The sequence below is a fragment of the Molossus molossus genome, unplaced genomic scaffold (genome assembly GCF_014108415.1).
Source record: "Molossus molossus isolate mMolMol1 unplaced genomic scaffold, mMolMol1.p scaffold_m16_p_14, whole genome shotgun sequence".
In the NCBI taxonomy this organism is placed as follows: Eukaryota; Metazoa; Chordata; class Mammalia; order Chiroptera; family Molossidae; genus Molossus; species Molossus molossus.
In genome coordinates, this window is record NW_023425349.1 from 13230577 (window position 1) to 13251556 (window position 20980).

Genomic DNA, 20980 nt, shown 5'->3' on the forward strand with positions numbered 1-20980 from the left:
CAGGTCTGTGCCCCGTGCGCTGAGCTGTTGGCCCGACAAGCGCGTGCCTACTCCGAGCGCCGCGCGCGGGGTGCTGCTTCTGCGTGTGCCCGCGCTGTGCCCGTGGCCCGCGGTGCAGCCGTGTCGCGGCACTGCCTCTACGTCCGTGCACTCGCGCCGCGTGTCTGCGCCCGGCGCGCGGTGGCGGCGGAAGATGCGCGCCCGCGGCGGGCAGGGGCGGCCCGGGGGCGGGCGCGCGGGCGGGCGGGCGGGGGCACTGCGGGGCCCCGCGGCCGCGGGCTCCAATGGCTAGGCCGGCGCGGCCCCCGCTAATTACATAAGCGGGACGTCAATAATTCGCGGGAAAACGCGAAAAAGATGGCGCCCCGCGCCCCGGGGGCCCCTTCCTGAGCGCCCCGGCCCCTCCTTCCTTCTCCTCCCCCCTCCTCCCCGCGGCGCCCCCGCCCCGCCCCGCCCCCGCCGAGACCCCGACCCCGGCCCCACGAACGGACACTCGGCCGGGCAGCCGCAGGCCGAGCGCAGCCGTCTCTGCCGCCGATGCGCCTGGTGGCCAGACTCCAAGTGGGACCGGCGGACACGCAGGCTCGCGGTAAGTTGAGCGCTGTGGGCGGCCGGCCGGGGCCGGGGACTCCCCGCCACACTCTTCCCCCTGCACACATCTCTCTTTTGCAGTCTCCCAGGACGTTGGCTGGCGAACGCCTGGGGCGGGGGTGGGGATGGAGTCCCGGGGAGCCGCGCGCCTGAGGGACGAAGGGGGCTGACCGGTGTCCGCGGCGGAAGCCCCGTCCGGGTACCCGAGCCTTGGGGGGCGTGGGTGACAGGTCGCTATTCCCTTGCCCCAAATCTTTACTTTTCCTGTTCGGGGGAGGAGTGGGGTGTGGTGGAGACCGACGGGGGCGTTTGGGATTTTGCTCACGTCCGAAGTCAGGCTGTGGCAGAATGGGGAAGGGGGAGGCTCGGCGTCGGAGTGACTGGAGAGAGGAGCGCTGACCCGAACGGGGTGCTTCTGCAAGCTTTTTTCCTTCCTCAACACCCTTTTTAAAAAGCCAACGGCCGCCCTGGGAGAGGCCCCGGCGCATGAATCATCCTCGCTTCCTGCCCCCGCCTGGCCCCGCGCTCCGGGTGCCGCGGATTTGAACTGGACGCCGACGGGAACCCGCAAAGAGGCATTTCTTTGCAGATGGGTTTGAATCAGCCAATCACAGCCCACGGGGGCCCGCTCCGGGGGAATAGAGACGCGGGTGGGGGCCGCCACCCGGGCCCCCTGCCCGCCCAGCCTGGGGGGTGCGCGGCGACCCGGCCGGCTCCCAGCGGCGCGGCGGGGGAGGATGTGTCAGTTTGTGAACCTGCCACGGCCCGGGCCCCAAGCCCGGCGGGCGGGGACCTCGCAGGGCCAGGAGTCAGGTGGCGGAGAAGGCAGGGAATCGGACCGCATACCCTGCTCAGTGCCTGTGCGCTCTGCCCTGGAGAAAATAGAGGAATGGGGACACGGGACGCAGACGGGGTAGCCGCTCCCCTATCTGGAGAGCCAAGACCCCAGCAGTGCCCTGCCTGCCCGGGGCCCCTCACATGCACACACATGTATTTAGCTTCATATGCTCAGTGACATACAGTTGTAGACATCCAACACTGTCTCACAGAAGTACACACTCAAACGGAAAACACACTGGACTCTCCCTGTCTACAGATAATCATAACACCAGGTGCCCAGCGCCATGGCAGAGAGGGAGGGGACCAGAGGAGCCGGTGCAGGGAACAGAGGGAGGCAGTGTTTGGCTTAGTGGAGAGTGTGTGGAGGGGCAGGGAGCCAGGTGAGCCCAGAGAGGGGAGGAGGGGGCCTTGGGGAGAGCTTTGAATGCCATTGAAGGATTTGGGAGCCACAGGTTTCGGGAAGAGAAGAAGAAGAGGGGAATTGGCCTGGTGGAAGAGTTTGACGGGGAGGTAGGAAAGCAGGGAGTGGCCCGTTTAGCCTTGGACACTGGTGATATCATTCCCCACCCCAGGTGCCCAGCATAGGTGAACACAACAAGGTGAGTACAAGGCTCAGGAAACAGTTATTGAATGACTCAATGGCCCAGGTAGGTGAGGCCCTAACTCAGACCAGGACAGGGGGATGGAAAAGACAGCAAGATGCTAGAAGTTACTGTGTGTAATGTTGGCAGCTCTGCAACTCATTGGTTGGAGAGGTCTAAGATGCTTGGGCGTTCTGGGACCCCAGTAGTACCATTAACGGAAGAGTGAAAGCATTTTATAGGCTGGTGAGAGAGAGGCTTGGCATGGGGGTGGCATGGGGGTGAAAACTACTCAGAGCAAATTTGCATCTGAGTAAAAGCATAAGTAAGTTTAAATGCCCTAGCATTGGTTTCCATTAAATCATCCTATAATTGAGAACAGAGAGGGAGATTACAGAAGATACAGATGGCCAAGTCTATACTAGTTCACAAGCCACCCAGGCGTTTTCCTTTCTGGCTAAGTTTTCTCTGCCAACTCTCAGGGCAGAAGTGGAGAATATAAGACTTCCTGCTGTTCCCCTGGAGAAGGCCCTCCACTTAGAGAGAAGGCAGTAGGTTTGCTTAAGACAGCGGTTTTCAACCCATGTGACACAACAATTTTTAAAACATGCAGTACCTGACTTTGTAGTCAGGGGCACTGACCTCTTTTCCCTTAGCGTGTCAAATTAAAAATGACAACAGAGGTGAAGGGAGGTGGAGGAGGGTATGGGAATGATAAATGGTGATGGAAGGAGACTTGACTTGGGGTGGTGAACACTCAATACAGTGTACTGATTATAGAATTGGGCACCTGAAACCTATATTATTTTGTTAACCACTGTCATCCCAATAAATTCAATAAAAGGGGGGAAAATGACAACAGCCAACACAACAATAGTCTTCAGGTGTGAATGCCCTGTTTGGACCATAAACATAATAGAGTTGCATTTTTATTGTCATGACACATAATAAGAGTGTGTCAGATTGATTAATTCTTGGCACGAGAAATCCTTAGATACAAGTATAGGCACCTGATTTTTAAAAAATCCCCATCCAGCCCTGGCCAGTTTGGCCCAGCAGCAGAGCGTCAGCCTGCAGACCAATGAGTCTCGGGTTCGGTTCAGGCCAAGGGCATGTACCTCAGTTTCGGTTCATTCTCAGCCCTGGTTGGGGTCATGCAGGAGGCAATCAGTTGATGTGTCCCTCTCATGTCAATGTTTCTCTTTCTCCTTCCCTTTCTTTCCCTCTTCCTCCCTCCCACTCTATCTGAAGATAAATAGAAAAAAATATCCTTGGGTGAGGAAAAAAAATTTTTTTTAAATCCTCATCCAAGGACTTGTTTTTATTGATTTTAGAAAGAGGAGAGAGAGAGGGAGAGAGAGAAAGAAACATTGATGTGAGAGAGAAACATCAATCAGTTGCCTCCCTTACAAACCCTGATCAGGGATCAAACCTGCAACCTGGGCATGTGCCCCGACTTGGAACTGAACCTGAGACCTTTTTTTTTTTAATCCTCACCAGAGGATATTTTTTCAAATATCTTCAGATGGAGTGGGATGGGGAGAGTGAGAGAGAGAAACATCAATATGAGAGGAACACATCAAGTGGTTGCCTCCCGCATGACCCCCACCAGAGCCGGGGATGAACCGCAACCAAGGTACGTGCTGTTGGCCGAAATCGAACCTGCGACTCTTTGGTCCATAGGCCGATGCTCTAACTGCTGAGCCAAACCGGCCAGGGCGAACCTGAGACCTTTTGGTGCACAGGATGATGCCCCAATCAACTAAGTCACACCGGCCAGGGCTATGCACCTGATTTTTTAAAAAGTCACTTAGGGCCCTGGCCGGTGTTGCTCAGTGGTTAGAGCATCAGTCTGCACACTTAGGATTCCTGGTCAAGGGCATGTATGTACCTGGGTTGCAGGTTCAATTCAGACCCATCGGGGCGTATGTGAGAGTCAACCAATCAATGTTTCTCTCTGTCTCTCTCTCTCTCGCCCTTCTCTCCCTCTAAAAAAAATCAATGGAGAAAATATCCTCAGGTGAGGATTAACAAAAAAAAAAAAAAAAAAAAAGTCACTTTGGAGCAAAATGGCTAGGTAATTACTATTATTATTATTATTTTAAATCAATCAAAATTATGCCTATTTTTTGGTCAGAACAGCAAAAAATACTTCTGGGGGGTATGCTGCAGAATTTTAGTAATTAGTTTATGTGTGCCATGAGATGACAAAGGTTGAAAATCGCTGGTTTAAGTAATAAAACCTCAGGCTCCTAAGCCAAAGAGTGTGGTTCAGGCCCCTGGCCTGGAAGACTTTGCTCTGCGGCTGGCTGAGAGCTGCTTCTCTGCAGAGGGTAGTGTGGTATGGGTGGCAGAGAGAGCAGGACTTAGGTTATGAGTCACGGCTCTGCCTTGGACCCTCTAGCCACTTCCCTTTCCCAAACCTGTGTTCCTATCTGTAAAATGGGAATAATAATGTCCCCCTTGCAGAGTTGTCATGAAAATCTGGTGAGGTGATGTCACAGGTTACATAAATGGTGATTCCCTTCCTTCCCCTGTCACTGAAGCAAGGAGTAAAAAGCCTTTTCTCTCTCTCTTCCAGTAAGAGTGGAAACTGATGGAGAATCGAGCTGTGGACCCAGGGACTCGGGACTCTTATGGTGCCACCAGCCACCTCCCCAACAAAAGGGCCCTGGCAAAAGCCAAGAACAACTTTAAAGACCTGATGTCCAAGCTGACGGAGGGCCAGTATGTGCTGTGCCGGTGGACAGATGGATTGTATTACCTTGGGAAGATCAAGAGGGTAAACCTTTTCTCCCCAGCTCCTGTTCCCATGCTCAGCATCTCTCCCAGTGGCCTACGCCTCGGATGAGTGATAGAAGATGGGGAATTGCAGGGAAATTTCCTTCTTGTCCCTCATGCTCAAAAGCTGAACGTGGAAGGAGCTATTGCAGGTGCCATCCTTAGAGCTATCACCCAACTAGTTCTTTAGAAAAGTGCTCTTGAAGCCTACAAAACAAAATGGAATCAGGTTGGAGAGGATCACGGACAACCATGGCTTGTTCTGTCCTCAGCATTCCCAGCAAGTTGTCCCTTGGTTTCTGACTGTGCAACTCCAGTGGCTGGGTGTGCACTACCTCCAGGAGCTGCCATCGCCTTCTCCTATGGCCCACTGCTACTTTCCAGAGCACAGGGAGGGGGTCATATTAATCCCTGAGCCCCGCAGGGACAATGATGGGAGAGGAAGACCATGTCCCCGTGGCTTCTCCCCAGCTACTTTCTCACATTGCTCCTCCCTCCCTGTGTCCCAGGTCAGCAGTTCAAAGCAGAGCTGCCTTGTGACTTTTGAAGATAATTCCAAATACTGGGTCCTGTGGAAGGACATACAGCATGGTGAGTACTCCAAAGGTTTCAGACACCCCTGTCCCACCCCCTGTCCTCTCTCTTCCTCCATCTCTATTTTTCTCCTTCTCGCCTTCTTTCTCTTATTCCTGGCATCTGACCTTGTCCATGAACCCCCAAGTCCACCTGAGATACTGCTCAGATTACCAGTTGTGCGTTTACATGGAAAGGCCCTTATGACATTTGTCCTTCCCCTTAAGTAAGTACCCATACCTCATGAGGGAGGCCAGAGATGGAGAAAGTGACTTGGTTGGTGCTGGAAGCAGGATGGGTCCCAGGCCTGTCTGCCTCCTTGTTGCACTTCATTTCCTGCTGCACAAAGTTCTGAGTCTCTCTGGGATAGGAACAGGGAGGGGCCCAGGCAATCAGAATTGTCACCTGTAGATGAGCACAGGGTCCCCTATCAACATGTAAAGAAAACTGGTGGGCGAAAGTCCAAGGATACAGAGATGGACCAGGAAGATGGACATGCCCAATAGAGCTGGACCAGCTTTCAAGGTTGAAAGGGAGCTAGGTTGGGTACCATCCCTGCCCTCAGAGTTGACACTGTCTTAAATCTGTGGCATTCTTGCCACCTTTCTCCCTTCCCATGTACATGACAGGCATCACTAATCAGTCACAACACTCCTATATGTTCAACGTGGAGCTCCCTGCAGCCTATTTGCCATTTGTGCTCTGAGAGGACAGTAGATGGCAGAGGAGCAGGTTTTAGGGTCTAGCTCTGCCACTTACTAGCTGCATATTCTTCGGTAAGGGACATAACCTCTTTGACCCTCAGTCTCTTCATCTGAAAAAAGGAGATGATGAAAGTACTTGCCTCACTGAGTGGTTAAATGAGATAATCCACATAAAATGCTTAGCCCAGAGTTATGGGGTGGGGGGCAGTTTCTAAAGAATTTGTTACCATAAGAGATGATTTTAAGGAGCCTGCCAAGTAGAGGCCACAGAACCCAGCCGGTGAGTAGAGCTAAATTGCCTTTGACGCCAAGATGTTGTGGTTAATGCCAACTGATTCTTCTCCAAGCCCCTCTCACCTCAATTTATTATATAAAGGTCCAAAGCAATAAGGACCTCCTCTCCTGGTTACCCTCTTATTGACAGCACAGGGAGCCAGCTGGTGAGGAAAGACATTTCACTTTAGCAGACCTTGAGTGGACAGCCCACTCAACAAGCATGTCTTGAACACCAGTTATATGCCACAGACTGCATGAGGTCCTGGGGACACCCTGATGAACAGATACCATTTCTGCTCTCACGAAACTTTCAATCTGCTAGCGGAAATAAGGAAAACACATGTCAATATGTATTTAATGTATCCACTCAAACCTGTCACACGTAAACACGTTTCTTCTTCAACAGAAAACAACCAAAAAAATGCAAAGAAAAAAGAGATAGAGAGGGAACCTGTAGTTTAAAAAGCAACTGAACAAACTTAAAACTGTAACGACACTTATTTGAGACAATTGGAAATGTGAATACTAACTGAAGCTGTTGATATAAAGGAATTCTTTTTAATTTTTAGATGCAATAAAGGGACTGTCATTCTGGGTATTTTTTTTAAAAGGGAGTTTTAGTCTTTCAGAGATACATACTGAAATATTGATGGAAATGATTGGGTATCTGGGACTTGATGCAAAATAACAGCAGGAAGTTGGTGGGAATATTGTCAAAACAAGATTGGCCACAAGTTCATAATTGTTCATTGAGAACACAGAGTTAAGTTATAACATTCTATTCTTATCCTATAATAAAATTTAAAAAATATATATATTTAACATAAAAAAACTGCTTAACAAACCAAGTTAAATCAGACAGGAGAGGCAGTATGATATATGGTCAAAAGAACAAAGGATTTGATGTCTAACAGCCGTGGGTTTGAATCCCACCTCTCCTGCTTACTATGCCCACAGAGCAAGGGGCTTAATGTTTCTGATCCTCAATTTCCCCATCTTTAGAATGGGGTAACAACAACAGGCATTTCGGAGTGCTTGGGGAGAGTCAGTGAGTTGGCCTGTGGGGCCCAGTGCAAGGCCTAGCACGCAGAGGCTCAGCACCTGGAATGTGACTTTAAAACTCTTCTGATTCTGGCCAGCCAGACCCCACAGGGCCTCTCTCTTTCTTTCAGCTGGTGTTCCAGGAGAGGAGCCCAAGTGTAACATCTGCCTGGGGAAGACATCAGGGCCATTGAATGAGATCCTCATCTGTGGCAAGTGTGGCCTGGGTGAGTGTGATGGGCAGGCACTGCTAGGGCCTGACCTGTGGTCCCACCACCACCACCACCACACACACTGACCCCTGATGGGCAGTGCCTCAGATTGTTGGGGCCTCATCTGGTTTCCTGTTTCTCTTGGAGCCCCCGAGTGACAGGGGCCAGTCTCTGGGAGTGAGATCCCAGGGAGGTGACCCTTGAGGAGAGCTAGGGCTTCTGGAAAGAGACGTTATGAAATTGAAACCCCTTTGGGTGGATAACAGAAGTGAGAGACATGGGGCACAGAGGCCGAAGTCAGGCCTAGGTCTCTCCTCCAGGGGGCCCAGGATGCTTTTAGTCACTTGCTGGCACACCAATTTGGCTTGCCTTGGTGAGAGCACAGCCAGCCAGTCCCCTGGCAGCTGGCAGGCACACAGCCCCTAGGACTTGCCGCAGCCCTCCCCAGTCCCGCTGCCTTTGGGCCGACTGGCCCTGGGCCATGGCTGCTTCCATATGTGCACCCACCACCCTCCTCTGCCTAGGTTACCACCAGCAGTGCCACATCCCCATAGCAGGCAGTGCCGACCGGGCCCTGCTCACACCTTGGTTCTGCCGTCGCTGCATCTTCGCGCTGGCTGTGCGGGTGAGTCCCCCATAGTCCCGGCCTCTCCCCTCTCCAGTCGCAAAGCCCAGCAACTCTCTGGGCTCCACCCCGACAAATCACAGCCAAGGTTTTGGAGGCGCACAGCGACTCTGCTAGGTTCCTTAGCCTTTCTGAGCCTCGGTTTCCTCATCTGTAAAATGGATACGAGTTTGGTGTCGGGAGTAGGAGGCCCCCAATAAATTGAGCCTTACTATTAAAAGAGAAAACCATGGCCCTGGCCGGTTTGGCTCAGCGGTTGGAGCGTCGACCTGCAGTACAGAGAGACCCGGGTTCGGTTCCCGCTAAGGGCATGTACCTCGGTTGCAGTTTGTCCCCGGCCCTGGTTGGTCGTGCGGGTGGCAGCCACTCGATGTGTCCCTTCACGTCGATGTTTCTCTCTCTCTCTCTTCCTCTCTCTCCCTCCCGCTCTATCTGAACAAAAAATGGGAGGATGTCCTCGGGTGAGGATAAAAAAAAGAGAAAACCGTGTGTGCCCACACTCACTAGTTATTGTTACCTTTATTCATGCTTATTACTATTAATGGAGGTCGTCTGGGAAGAGGATGGATTTGGGATTGCTGAGAAAAAGCTCCTTGCGTCTGACTCTATTGGAATATCTGCGGGTCCCCCTACTCGGCATTTCCCCTTATGGCCCAACCGGGACCCCTCGTCTCCCGCAGAAAGGCGGCGCGGTGAAGAAGGGCGCCATCGCCAGGACGCTGCAGGCGGTGAAGATGGTGCTATCCTACCAGCCCGAGGAACTCGAGTGGGACTCGCCCCACCGCACCAACCAGCAGCAATGCTACTGCTACTGCGGTGGGCCTGGAGAGTAAGGCCTCCAGCGGCGGGGCGGGGCGCGGCGGGGCGCGGCGGGGCGGGGCGGGACCTCCCCGGAAGGTCGGGACGCGGGGCGGGGCCCTTCGGGCAGCTGGGGCGGGTCTGACCGGGGCGGACCTGGAGCGTCAAATCGCTGGGGCGGGGCCGCGGGAACGGGTCCCCCAGGGGGCGGGGCTCGAGGGGCGCGGCCAGAGGGAGCGGGACCTCCAGGGAAGAGCCTGAATATTAAGGATGAGGCCCAGGGGCGGGGCTCGAGATGGCGAGGCTAGATCTGCGGCGGTGGGGCGCCGAAGGTGGAGGTGTTTTCCCGGGGCACCGTGGAAAAGAAGGAAGTATTAAACAATGGGTAAGAGCCTGAACACCAGGGTCTAAATCCTCCCAGCCCCTTACAGCTGTGTGCAGACCCTGGGCCTCAGTTCTCATAATAGTTTCCCGTTATCTGGTGGCTGTGAGCAGAGCCTGAATTAGATCTTTCACCTAAAGGCTCTCACAGGGCCTAGCACTCATTAAGCACTTAAATGCGAGCTGTTATTGGGGGTGAACAGAAGTTAAGACAAACCTTTCCATTGCCAGAGCCAACGAAACAGGCTGCTGGTGAGATATTAAAATCCTTTTCTTTGGAGGTGTGCAAGGAGGGGGTGGGGCCATACGTTGGGGATGCTGGGGAGGGGGTTCCTGCCCTGGCTATAGGGCAAGGGTCTTTGCGGGATTTTTCCTTTCGGGCCTGGGCCTCCATGTAGCCATGGCGACTGCACAAGACCACCACAGAAGTAAGAGATGGGATGTCTGCCCTCAGGAAATTCAGCCCCCGGGACACCTTGAATTCCTTATCTTAGCCTCAAGCCCCCTTGACAAGAACTGTGCTTTCAGTCTGCCTGGCTGATTTGGGGAAATCACTTGAATTCCTTCATCTCTCCAGTGGGATTAATAATCTCAGACCCATCAATTTCCCTGGGTGTCGGGAAGCCTATGGGTAACATATGAAGAAATGTTTTTCTTATAGAGACCTTTACAGCATTAAGACAGTGGTTTCAATGCTTACTGAGCAGAGTTGCCCAGGGTGACTGTTTAAAATGCACTTCCCTGGGGCTCCCCTGAAGGTTGAGTGGGTCTGGAGTGGGCTAAGCAATATGCAGTTTAATCTAGACCCCAGGTGATTCTGATGCCAGTGCTCCATGGACCACACCTGACGAGCTGTGAACTAAGCATTGACTGTCATTAAGGAAATATCTTTGGGCTGTTAGTTTATATTCAGGGAGTAGTTGTTGAGTGGCCATGATAGGGTAGATACAGTACCAGGTGAGGAAAACCAGACTGGTACTGCTCTGTGGGTTACAGGCTCCATTATTCTCCCATGAAGTCCCCAGGGCAGATTTTCCCTGTCAGTGGTATTTGGAAAGAAGTGTGTGGGGCACAATCCAGAGATGGGGACTCCAGTGTGGCATCGTGGAAGAGTGCTTTGAAGTCAGGGAGGCTACCACTCGCTTTCTGAGTGACCTTGAGCAAAGCATTTCATCTCTGACTTATCTATAAAACGGGGATAGTGGTCCATCATGAGATCCAATGAGCTAGCATATGCCCGGCTCACAAGGCCTCCCCTGGCATAGCCTAAGTGCTCAGTAACTGAGTTCTCTTCCCTTACCCTTGTGGAGGGCAAGTTTATGTTGGGAAAGGTTGCAGAGGCTCACGTCTGGCTGAGAGTGTGGGCCCAGGTGACCCTGGCTCCTCTTTCTCTCCAGATGGTACCTGCGGATGCTGCAGTGTTACCGGTGCAGACAGTGGTTTCACGAAGCCTGCACCCAGTGCCTCAATGAGCCCATGATGTTTGGAGACCGGTAGGTGCTAATCTGGTCTGGCTCAGCCTTGGGTGTGAGGTGGGGGGACAAGGGAGAGCAGTAGCATCTCCTTCAGACTGCCTGCCAGGCTCTAGTGAAGTGAGGGTCTATGGGGGAAGTCTTCCCATGGACGAACACTCTGGACCACATCCCCAGTTGCCATTGACTTGTGGGGGATCTTAGACAAAGCCCAACCTTCCCTAAGCCCCAGTCTCTTTAAGTGTTTGGGAAGGAGTGACAGACCCTGCCCCATCCCTGCCCTGGGTCATTTGAGGAGCCATTGGGTGAATGGATGACTTGATCCAGCATCTAACCAATGGGGCTAAGCTAATGGGAGGCTTATGTGCATCAAACCAGATATGTGTGCCTTGGTGATTGTGTGTGTGTGTGTGTTTGCGTGTGTGCACACACACACACACACACATATATATCAGGGGAAGAGTGTGACCGCTGTAGCCCAGCCTAACTCAGCCCACTCTCTCTAAATTCAGCCACACTCCAGGGACAAGACACTGGGGAAAGGGGTTGAGGTTGGGATTTGCAGGGTCCAGGGAATATTTCTTGGTCTCTGTCCTGCCCTGTCCTTACCCCTGCTCCCAGGCCACCAGCCCTAGGAATGAGAACAAGCTGATTATGGGAAGGCAGGTGGGAGGTGAGGGGGCTGGATTAGGGTGGCGTGTCAGAGCCCCAACTGCAACAGGCCCCCTCTCCACCCACCCACAGGTTCTACCTGTTCTTCTGCTCGGTGTGTAACCAGGGCCCAGAATACATTGAGAGGCTACCCCTGCGATGGTGAGAGGGTGGGGCTTGGCCCAGGCACCTCCTGTCCCTTCCCAGCTCCTCCCCTCCCCACTTCCTCCAGGAACAACTCCGTTTCCAACCACCAGGTCCCAGCCTTGCCCCTGTCCTTGAGACTTGACCCTGGCTGCTACCTCACCTTAGCCCCACCTCCTTGCCCCCTTGCCCAGGGTGGATGTGGTTCACCTGGCCCTCTACAACCTGGGGGTGCAGAGCAAGAAGAAGTACTTTGATTTTGAGGAGATTCTGGCCTTTGTCAACCACCACTGGGAGCTCCTGCAGCTTGGCAAGGTATGCAGGACCATGGGATGGCAGAATGGCAGGAACCCATACCAAATGGGGTTACTAATGTCCGGAGAGGTTTTCCCAGGGTCGCACAGTGCAGGCTGGGATCCAGGTCTCTGAGCGCTCACTCTTAAGCTGCTGGCTGGAATAAGACCTAGAGCCTTTGAGCTGCCAAATCCCTGTGTCCACACCTCTGAGCCTGTGCCTTGCAAGGGACTTCCTGACCTGGATTTTGACAGTGGGCAGGTTAGGACCTCACAGGCTCAGCTGCAAGGAGTGAGGGATCAAGTCTGGTTGGAGCAGGGCTCTGAACAGAGATGTCTGACCCACTCCATAGTACCTGGCTAGGATGGAAAGTGAAGTGTGCCTGCCCCCTGCTGGTCCTACTTTGAATAGCAGAAGTGGGCACCAGGGGCCTGGGAGCCTGGGATCTGTGGAGTGAAGCGACAAACAGGACTTTTTGGATGTCAGAGATGGAGAGTGACTTGCAGAGGGCATTTGGAGCTGAGCCAACTGGAGCTAAGGCCTCCCCAGTCACTTCCGCGGTCAGACCTTGTCCCCTTTCCCCTTGACAGCCTAGAGTCCTCTCCACCACACACAGAAGGAGTCATCTTCTCTCCTGACTGCCCCAAATCCTTCTTTGGTAAAACAGGGATTTAAAAAAAAATGTAATCCTTATGGTTTTTTTTTAATTTTCCTTTTTTTTTTTAATCCTCACCCGAGGACATTTTTCCATTTTTTGTTCAGAAACAGTGGGAGGGAGAGAGAGGAGGAGAGAACGAGAGAGAAACATCGATGTGAAAGGGACACATCGAGTGGCTACCACCCGCACGACCAACCAGGACCAGGGACAAATTGCAACCGAGGCACATGCCCTTAGGGGGAACTGAACCTGGCTCTCTGTGGACCACAGACCGACGCTCTAACCGCTGAGCCAAACCGGCCAGGGCTAATTTTCTTCATTGATATTTAGAGAGAGAGGAAGGGAGAGGGAGAGAGAGAGCAAAACATCTATGAAAGAGAACATCCATTGGCCGCCTCCTGCACGCCCCCTACTGGGGATTGAGCCTGCAACTCAGGCATGTGCCGGGACTAGGAATCAAACCAGGTTCTCTCAGTCCATGGGACAACGTGCACTCCACTGAGCCACACCAGCCGAGTGGGCATGGACATCTTTAAAGCTCTTGATACATTTAGGACAGGAGTTACTCTCCCCAGTTACAGATGGGAACTGAGTTCAGGTGTAAGGACTCATCTGAGGTTATGCAGTAAGACACTGTTTCTCACCTGGAAGACTCAGGAGACTAAGGGGAGGGAGGTGTTGGGGCAGAGGTCTCCTCAGACACCATATGCCAGGGTCTGACTGTCCTGCTGGCCTGCTCCCCCTTAGCTCACCAGCACCCCTGTGACTGACCGAGGACCACATCTCCTCAATGCGCTGAACAGTTACAAAAGCCGGTACGTGCAGGGAAGGGAATGCCATGGGCCGCCGCCCCCCAGGTGGGATTTCAACCTAAAGGTTCTTCCTACCCTCCTAGCTTTTGCTCAAGCTCTGCTCCCTGCCTGGGTCTCCTGCTGCCCCTTCTCTTTGACTGTCCTTCTAGATTCACAGAGCACCCCACCTCCTTTGTGACACTTCCCCTGACCCCTTCGGCAGTGTGACACACTCTTGTCTGGGGGCTGCACCCCTGATCTCGGAGGGCCCCTCCAGCCCTAGCCATCTAGATCTGGGCCAGGAACTGAGGGACTGATTCACCATCTCAGGTGGGCTGTGTGGCCCGTGGCTTCTCATCCAGACCTCTGAGTTCTTGTCAGAGCACACAGCTGACATTCCCTTGCTACCACCAGAGGGAGTGCCCAGGCTCCTTAGCACAGCATGCGTGGCCCCTTACGAGACCCTGCCATGCCTTCTGCCTCTGTCCCTTTGCCTTTTTTATTCTCGATGTCAGCCATTCTGAACCCTTTGCTTTCCCACTCATGTTTCTGCTCACACTCTGCCCTTTCATTCATTTGCTCCATCAACAACTGTTTATCGAACTGCTGCTCTGTGCCAGCCCTGTGTGGGCCTGAGAACATAGTGAGGAATGAGTCGTGGTCCCTGCTTCCATGCAACGTCTCCAGACATCGCTAGGCAGATATCTTCTCTCTCCCACCTTCTCATGGTTTGGGGCCCAGACACAGCCCTCCTCTGAGTCCACGTGGCTCCTGTCCTTCTGGGGACAGTCTCCTGAGGGTAGGGCTGTGTCTGAGTCCCCTCTGTAGCCGCAGGGCAGTCCAGTGGTGTTGAAGGATGAGGGCTGTGCCTGGAGGTGCTTTCAGTCTCCTGGGGAGAACAGAGAACAGAATGGTGTTCCACTGGGAGCTGGAGGCCTTCCTGCAGGAGGTGGCCTTGGGGCTGGTTGAGGCAGAGAAGAAGAGGGAGAGGAGCAGCAAGACCCACACACACGCAGTGGAAGGACAGGGAGGAACCACTAGCTGCATCCTTAGCCACCTCCTGGGACTCCTGATCCCGCCAGCTTGAGGAATCGCCATCTGAGGCCGCTCTGGATGTTAGCCCGGGGTCCCGGGAGGCGGAGAGTGGTTTTAATGCTGACTCTCCTCCCCAGGGGCATGGACCACAGACTCCAGAGCTCACTCCTCCCCTGCCCACCCCCAGGTTCCTCTGTGGCAAGGAGATCAAGAAGAAGAAGTGCATCTTCCGCCTGCGCATCCGTGTCCCACCCAACCCGCCAGGGAAGCTGCTGCCTGACAAGGGCCTGGTGCCCGCTGAGAACAGCGCCTCCTCTGAGCTGCGTAAGAGAGGAAAGAGCAAGCCTGGGTCAGTGCCCGGGGACCCAGGGACTAGGGCTGCAGCCGGACTCTGATCTCTGCTCCCAGCTCCCAGCCCCGGCCGACAGGCCGTGCGATGGGCCCAAAGAGTATGCTAGCCTTCAGGCAAGCAGGGGGACCCACACGGGCTAGTCCCCCTGGGGCACCCTGAGGGGCCGGTTAGCGGCTGAGCCAGGGCTGATCCCACATCGAGACACAGCCTCTTGTTGCCTTGCTTGGAGGAAAAGCCAGATCCCGGGACCCAGTCTTGCTGGATGAGAGCGTAGGCAGAGAAGTTAGAGTGTGAGGGGTCCCTGGCTCTCCTGGTGGAGCCGAGCCCCTTCTGGGTGTGGGGGCGGAGCATCGATGCACATGCCTGAAGAGGCACCTTCTCTCTTTTCTGCCCATCACCCCCCACCCCTCCCGCACCTGCTGCCCCAGAGGACCCCCCTCTTCCCCAGGTCTCCTTGTGAAGGAGCACCTGCCCCACCCCTACGGCTGTGGCCCCAGCCCTGCCCCTGCCACTCCTCCCTCTGGGCCACCTCCTGGGCCTTCAGGCTCTGACTGGGCCACCCTCTCCCTTTTCTGTCTCCACAGTTTGTTGCCTCACGAATTTCAGCAGCAGAAAAGGCGAGTTTATAGAAGAAAGAGATCAAAGTTTTTGCTGGAAGATGCTATTCCCAGTGTTAGTTTCTTGTTTTCTTACTCTCCACTTTCACACACAGGGTCAGCACATATTAGGGGTTCCTGTGCAGAAACTGAGTCCCCCAGGCCCAGGGGACTGTCCCGTGCCCCATAAAGGAGCCAGTTCCTATTCCAGCTAAGCAAGGAGAAGCCAGGCTCTGCAAGGCCAGTCCTTTATCGCCCCGAGTTCTCCCCAGAACCTGAACGGGGGGCAAGGGGAGGTAATATCCTTGTTCCCTCTGTCCAAGTGGGGAAACTGAGGGCCAGGGAGGGGTGGTGACTCTCCTGAGGTCACAGCTCAGGCAGTGGCAGAGCCCAGCCTGCCCCGGGGCCCAGGGCTCTGCCCCTTCAGCTGCCCTCCTTCGGCAGCAGTATCAGCCATGCCTGCATCGCCCGGCACTCACAGTTCTCAAGGTACTTCCCTAGCTGTCATTCCGTCTACCCCTGAGTCAAGCACGCCAGGGGTCACTGTCCACTTTGCAGCTGAGACACTAAGACCCAGACATGGGAAGGTCATGCAAACACAGCCAGGATCAGAGCAGGAGGACCTGGCTCCCCGGTCAGGCAGGACTGGGAATAAGGAAGCGACGCGTCTTGCCCAGGAAGAAGCCCGGCTGCACCAGCAGGCAGCCTGTATGGCCTCGGGGAGCAGATCTGAGGCTCACTGACCCACCCTCCCTTCCTCCTGCCTCTGTGTCCACAGAGCGACTTTACCTCGGCCTGGAGCACCAACCACCACCTGGCCAGCATATTTGACTTCACATTGGATGAAATTCAGAGTTTAAAAAGGTAACAGGGAGGGACCCAGCAGAGAGGTCTGCTCTGGAGACTAGGCCAGGGCCAAGTGGGGAGCCCACCCCCACTCCCCAGCAATGAAGGCAGGCTCTGGAAGGCACAGAGCAGAACGCCTTTCGAGGGAGTGGGCACTCCTGTTACGAGTCCATATCGCCTAAGGTGACTGAGGGGTCTACATCGGAGCTTCCAGCATGTTGTCCTCCGCTGTAGTCTCCAGGGCTCCTGTGGACAGCTCAGAGCAGCACTCGGGGCCACCTTGCCTGGCCCTCTCCCCCTCTCCAGCCCCTCCCCTGCTGCCCCTGGCCCTACACCGTGAGCCCAGATTGCGGTGGGTATCCCACCTGCACAGTCCTACAGGGCCATCGCTGACCGCCCCAGGCTGCCGGGGTTGGGACACCCAGGAGGAGGGACTGCATGTTCCATTGTTTGATTTCTGAAATTACTAAGTGTCACTCAGTGCTTTCCTATAAGCATGGAAGGGGCCAGGCTTCAGTCAGACAGGACTGGGCCCCAGCCCCTACCCACCAAGTTACTGGCTTTGTAACTTTAGCAAACTTCTTTGACCTCTCTGAACCGCCTCACCTGGTTTTGCATGGTGGTTCTGAGATTCCAACAAGATACTGTAAATCAAAGTCAAGTGTGGTGCAAGCATCCATGCTCATCAGTTACCATCTTTTTATTACTGTCACAGTGCATGTGTCACCCCCAGGGGAGGGTGGTCGGGGAAGGCTTTCTTGACTCCTTGGACTTTGTAGACTGGAAGGGTGGAAAATGGACCGGCAGAGAGCAGGTGGCCACTGCAGGTGCGGTGGTAGGAAGCTCAGCAATGGGAACGTGGGCCTCTTCTGGGATGAAGGGTGCATGTCAGAGCGGCCGAGAGACCCCTGGAGAGGTCCCAGGGGGGGCTGGGGGCCCACGCAGGCTCACCACCCTCTCCCTCTCAGTGCCAGCTCAGGCCAGACCTTCTTCTCAGACGTGGACTCCACAGACGCTGCCAGCACCTCTGGTTCTGCCTCCACCAGCCTCTCCTATGACTCCAGGTAAGCTTCCTGGCAGCCTGGACTCAATTCTGCCATCCGCCACCCCCACCCCTCCACCTCCTACTTGGGTGCCATGTGGCCGTTCTCTGCATCTGAGCCTGGGGCTGAGGATCTGCCTTCTGCAACTGTGAGTCTGGGTCTGAGACCCTCTGGTCTGCGTCTGGACTTTCAGGTTGCTCCTCTTTAGTTGCTGTGTGGCACGTGTCTCTGGGCGGTTCCAGCTCAGGGCCGCTTCCAGCTCAGGGCCGCTTGACCAGAGGTTCTTTCATTCTAGGGTCCCGGCCCTAGTTCTGTCTTCCAGGTCTCTGAAGACTAGGGCCATGGATTTGGAGAGAGGAGCATCCTGCAGGGTATGGGGTCTGGGAGAGGGACAGAAACCCGAGGCCAAGCTGAGAGTCCAGCCCGTTGGCAATAGCCAGTCCTCAGTGGCGTAGGGAGGGTGGTGCTTCTGCACTCTGGGCTCCTTCAGCTCTATTGTGTGGGTACTAGAGGCCCCTGCAAAAGTAGAATTATGAATCTTGGGAGATTTTCTCTGTCAACTTTCTCTAAAGTTGCTTTGATATTTTCATTTATTTCAACCTGTTTCTTCTCACCAGCTCTTTGGCTCTTTCTGTTTGAAACATCTGAATGTGTGCCTGTGTGTGTGTGTGTATGTGTGTGCACACGCGTGCATGCCTCTTCTTGTGTGTCCACTTCTCTACCGCGTCTGCCTCTTCCTGCCTGTGTGTGTGTACGTGTCCCCATGTCTGCCTCCAGTCCAGGCTCGGGGGTACGAGGTACTCTAAGCCATACTGCCATCTAGCTACATACACGAGCCCAGACAAGGACAAGGCAGTGTGAGCAGGCCCTCTGCACAGCACTTCAGGAGGCACAGAGGGCGGTGCCCCTGGCCGCGGGCAGGGCTGAGATCCTGAGTGTAGAGCCGGACACACCCAGGTCTGAATCCTGGCTCTGTCACTGCCCAGCTAGTGGCTTCTCCCCCGAGCCTGTTACCCTCCACATGGGCTGTTGTGAGCCTCTGGTGGGCCGATCTGGGCCTGGCCCAGGAGCTGGTGCCAGGAGAGTGCTCAGGGAGGGGGGCTTGTGAGGACTTTCCCCGCCATTCCCATTTCTCTCCTGACACAGGCGGACAGTGGGCAGCCGGAAGAGGAAGCTGGCAGCCACCGCGTATATGCCACTGCGGGCAAAGCGGCAGGCAGCCGAGCTGGGTGGACGCTGCCCCTCGGACAGCGGTGCAGAGGGGGGTTCGGGCCCTGAGCGGGCAGACGAAGGCATCGACAGCCACACGTTTGAGAGCATCAGTGAAGACGACTCGTCCCTGTCCCACCTCAAGTCATCCATCACCAACTATTTCGGCGCGGCTGGGCGGTTGGCCTGTGGGGAGAAGTACCAGGTGCTGGCTCGGAGGGTCACACCCGAGGGCAAGGTCCAGTACCTGGTGGAGTGGGAAGGGACCACCCCTTATTGACTAGCCCACACGGGATGCCAGGGGCCCTGGAAGCCAAGAGACAGTGGAAGCCACAGGCTCCCTGGTTCTCTTCAGGGTGGGGTGAGGAGGGGAGCAAGACAGAGCGGCAAGTGCCTGGCACGGGCCCTTCCTGCCACCCTCCAGGCCAAGGTCTGTGCCTCTCTGCTGTGCCCACTGAGCTCTCGGGCCTCGGCAGGCTCATCACCCTCTTCCTGTGTCTCTAAGGTCCCAGCGTCTCCACACACTCCGCACTCCTTCAAACTGTCTCCTCGTCCTTTGAATGTGTCCCCCTGGCTCTGGATGCTTCTTCCTGAAGCCTGGATCTTTGTCCCCAAGTTTGTGTCACTTACCTCTCACCCCTTTGGGTATGTGTTGTCCCTCACAGCTGACTCATGGGCGGCCAGTCCTCCCAGGGACCACGTTATGAGAACAGGAACCTCTGAGAAAGATGGATGAAGGTGGGAGCTTCTCTCCCCCACTTCCCTTTCCCCCACCCGAGCCTGGGACGAGGCAGTGAGGGTAGAAGCCCCTGAAGCCTGTGGCAGGGCCCTGGGGCTCTCAGGATCCGAGGAGTGGAGAGGCTGGGTCTCTGCCTCGGGAGGTACCAGTGCCCGTGACGGCTGCAGTGTCAGCGTCTGCGCTCCCGGTTTTCCTGTCCTTGGCCACGCCTCTCGGTTATGGGGCTGGGCCTGGACAGAGGTGGCCTCGAAACCCTGAGGGACAGGGAGAGGAAGAGGGAGGAAAGGAAGGTGTGTCATGCTAAACCTCAGACCCTTTCCTACGCCTCCCTCCCCCAGACCAACACACACACACACACACACCCAGCGTTCATCCGCATGTGCCTTCATGCTCAGGCACAAACACGTGGCTCCCGGTCTCCAGGCGCGCGTACACACGCACACACCCAGTGTTCATCCGCATGTGCCTTCATGCTCAGGCACAAACACGTGGCTCCCGGTCTCCAGGCGCGCGTATACACACACACACACACACACACACACACCCAGCGTTCATCCGCATGTGCCTTCATGCTCAGGCACAAACACGTGGCTCCCGGTCTCCAGGCGCGCGAGCGTGCACAAACACACACACGCACACACACACACACACACACACACACACACTCTCCCACCACTGACAGCCTGGCTCCTGCCCTTGGCTTTCCCTCTGCCTTCTTCTAGGGACCATGTGCTGCAACTAAATGTGAAAGTCCAGCTCCTCCCCCTTCTTTCAGCCCGTGACCCAGCTCTGACCCCACTGGGAAGCACAGGGGACTCCCCCCCCCCCCCCCCCCCCCCCCCCCCGGCTCTTCTGCCTTATCCCCTGCCCCACCCTGAATTGACAATCACTTTTGGGGACAGGTTGGGAGTTTTAAAGGGCCTGTGTGATTCAGTCCCCTCAAAGGGAAGCCCTTGTCAGTGGGAGTATAAATAGAATTCTTCAGACAATTAAAACTCACCCACTTGGAGGGAAACCAAAAATGGGAGGGGACCCCTCATTTTTCCTGCTTCCAGAGATATTAGAAACTGACTCGATTGAAAAAAGAGATATAAAGTGCCTTGACTCAGGGTGGGTCGTGCACCAGATGGGGTCGGCCTGCAGCTGCGGCTGGGCCTCCAGCTCGGCTGGGCCTCCAGCTCGGCTGGGCTTCGCGGGCTGCCAGCTGCTAGGCGCAGGGGGTGAACAGTGAGGGTGGCAGTGGAGACGGCAGGCCTGAGGAGCTGACCCCTCCCCGCCTGTGAGCCTTCAGGGGATCCCTGGGGTAGTTCAGATGCCCCTTGCCTTAAGTCTCAGCTCCTACAGTGCCTTTCCAATGCACCTCACTTCCTGTGCACAGCCCCCCCCTTGCTTCCCTGGTGGACCAGACAGGAAGATACAGGGTTGGGCCCAGGTCTCCCCCTTCTCAGCCCCACAGCTGCTGCCACTGAAGCCCCCAACTGGGGCCAGGTGGAAGGGGAGCTGAGAAGGCAGCCCCAGCCCAGCAGGGGTGTGGGACCTGGGATCCAGTCTGCAGCTTCCGGCCTGGTTCAGAGTCCCAGGCTTCTGAGAAAGCTCAGGACGAGCAAGGCCTGTTGGGGTGCACCTGTGCCATCTCTGCTTGGGCTCCAGAGAAGCTCTGGGCTTGAGGAGGGGGAAGGAGGGGAAGGGTGCCTTCCCTACTTGGGAAGTCAGCACAAGGCCGAACGAGGTCGCCGACTCCGCGCCC

The 20980-nt window shown here is 55.4% G+C and overlaps 1 protein-coding gene across 1 annotated transcript; it reads left to right on the forward strand.

The window, feature by feature from the left end:
- The first annotated feature begins 389 nt into the window (after positions 1–389).
- PHF19 (PHD finger protein 19) lies at positions 390–19768 on the forward strand. The gene is made up of 15 exons (XM_036260948.1): positions 390–589; positions 4594–4794; positions 5303–5384; positions 7519–7614; positions 8124–8224; positions 8905–9053; positions 10801–10896; positions 11620–11688; positions 11865–11985; positions 13370–13437; positions 14636–14797; positions 15385–15472; positions 16175–16260; positions 17211–17306; positions 18432–19768. The coding sequence occupies exons 2-15, from the start codon at positions 4609–4611 to the stop codon at positions 18772–18774; spliced, it is 1743 nt and encodes a 580-aa protein (XP_036116841.1). The 5' UTR covers positions 390–589; positions 4594–4608; the 3' UTR covers positions 18775–19768.
- Positions 19769–20980: the final 1212 nt, after the last annotated feature.

What these genes read in the sequence shown, in the direction of transcription:
- PHF19 (XM_036260948.1), top strand. Translation starts at nt 4,609, where the DNA reads ATGGAGAATCGAGCTGTGGACCCAGGGACTCGGGACTCTTATGGTGCC. An exon ending in TCTTCGCGCTGGCTGTGCGG is followed by an intron (nt 8,225 to 8,904) that starts GTGAGTCCCCCA and finishes CGTCTCCCGCAG; the next exon opens with AAAGGCGGCGCGGTGAAGAA. An exon ending in GAGAGGCTACCCCTGCGATG is followed by an intron (nt 11,689 to 11,864) that starts GTGAGAGGGTGG and finishes CCCCTTGCCCAG; the next exon opens with GGTGGATGTGGTTCACCTGG.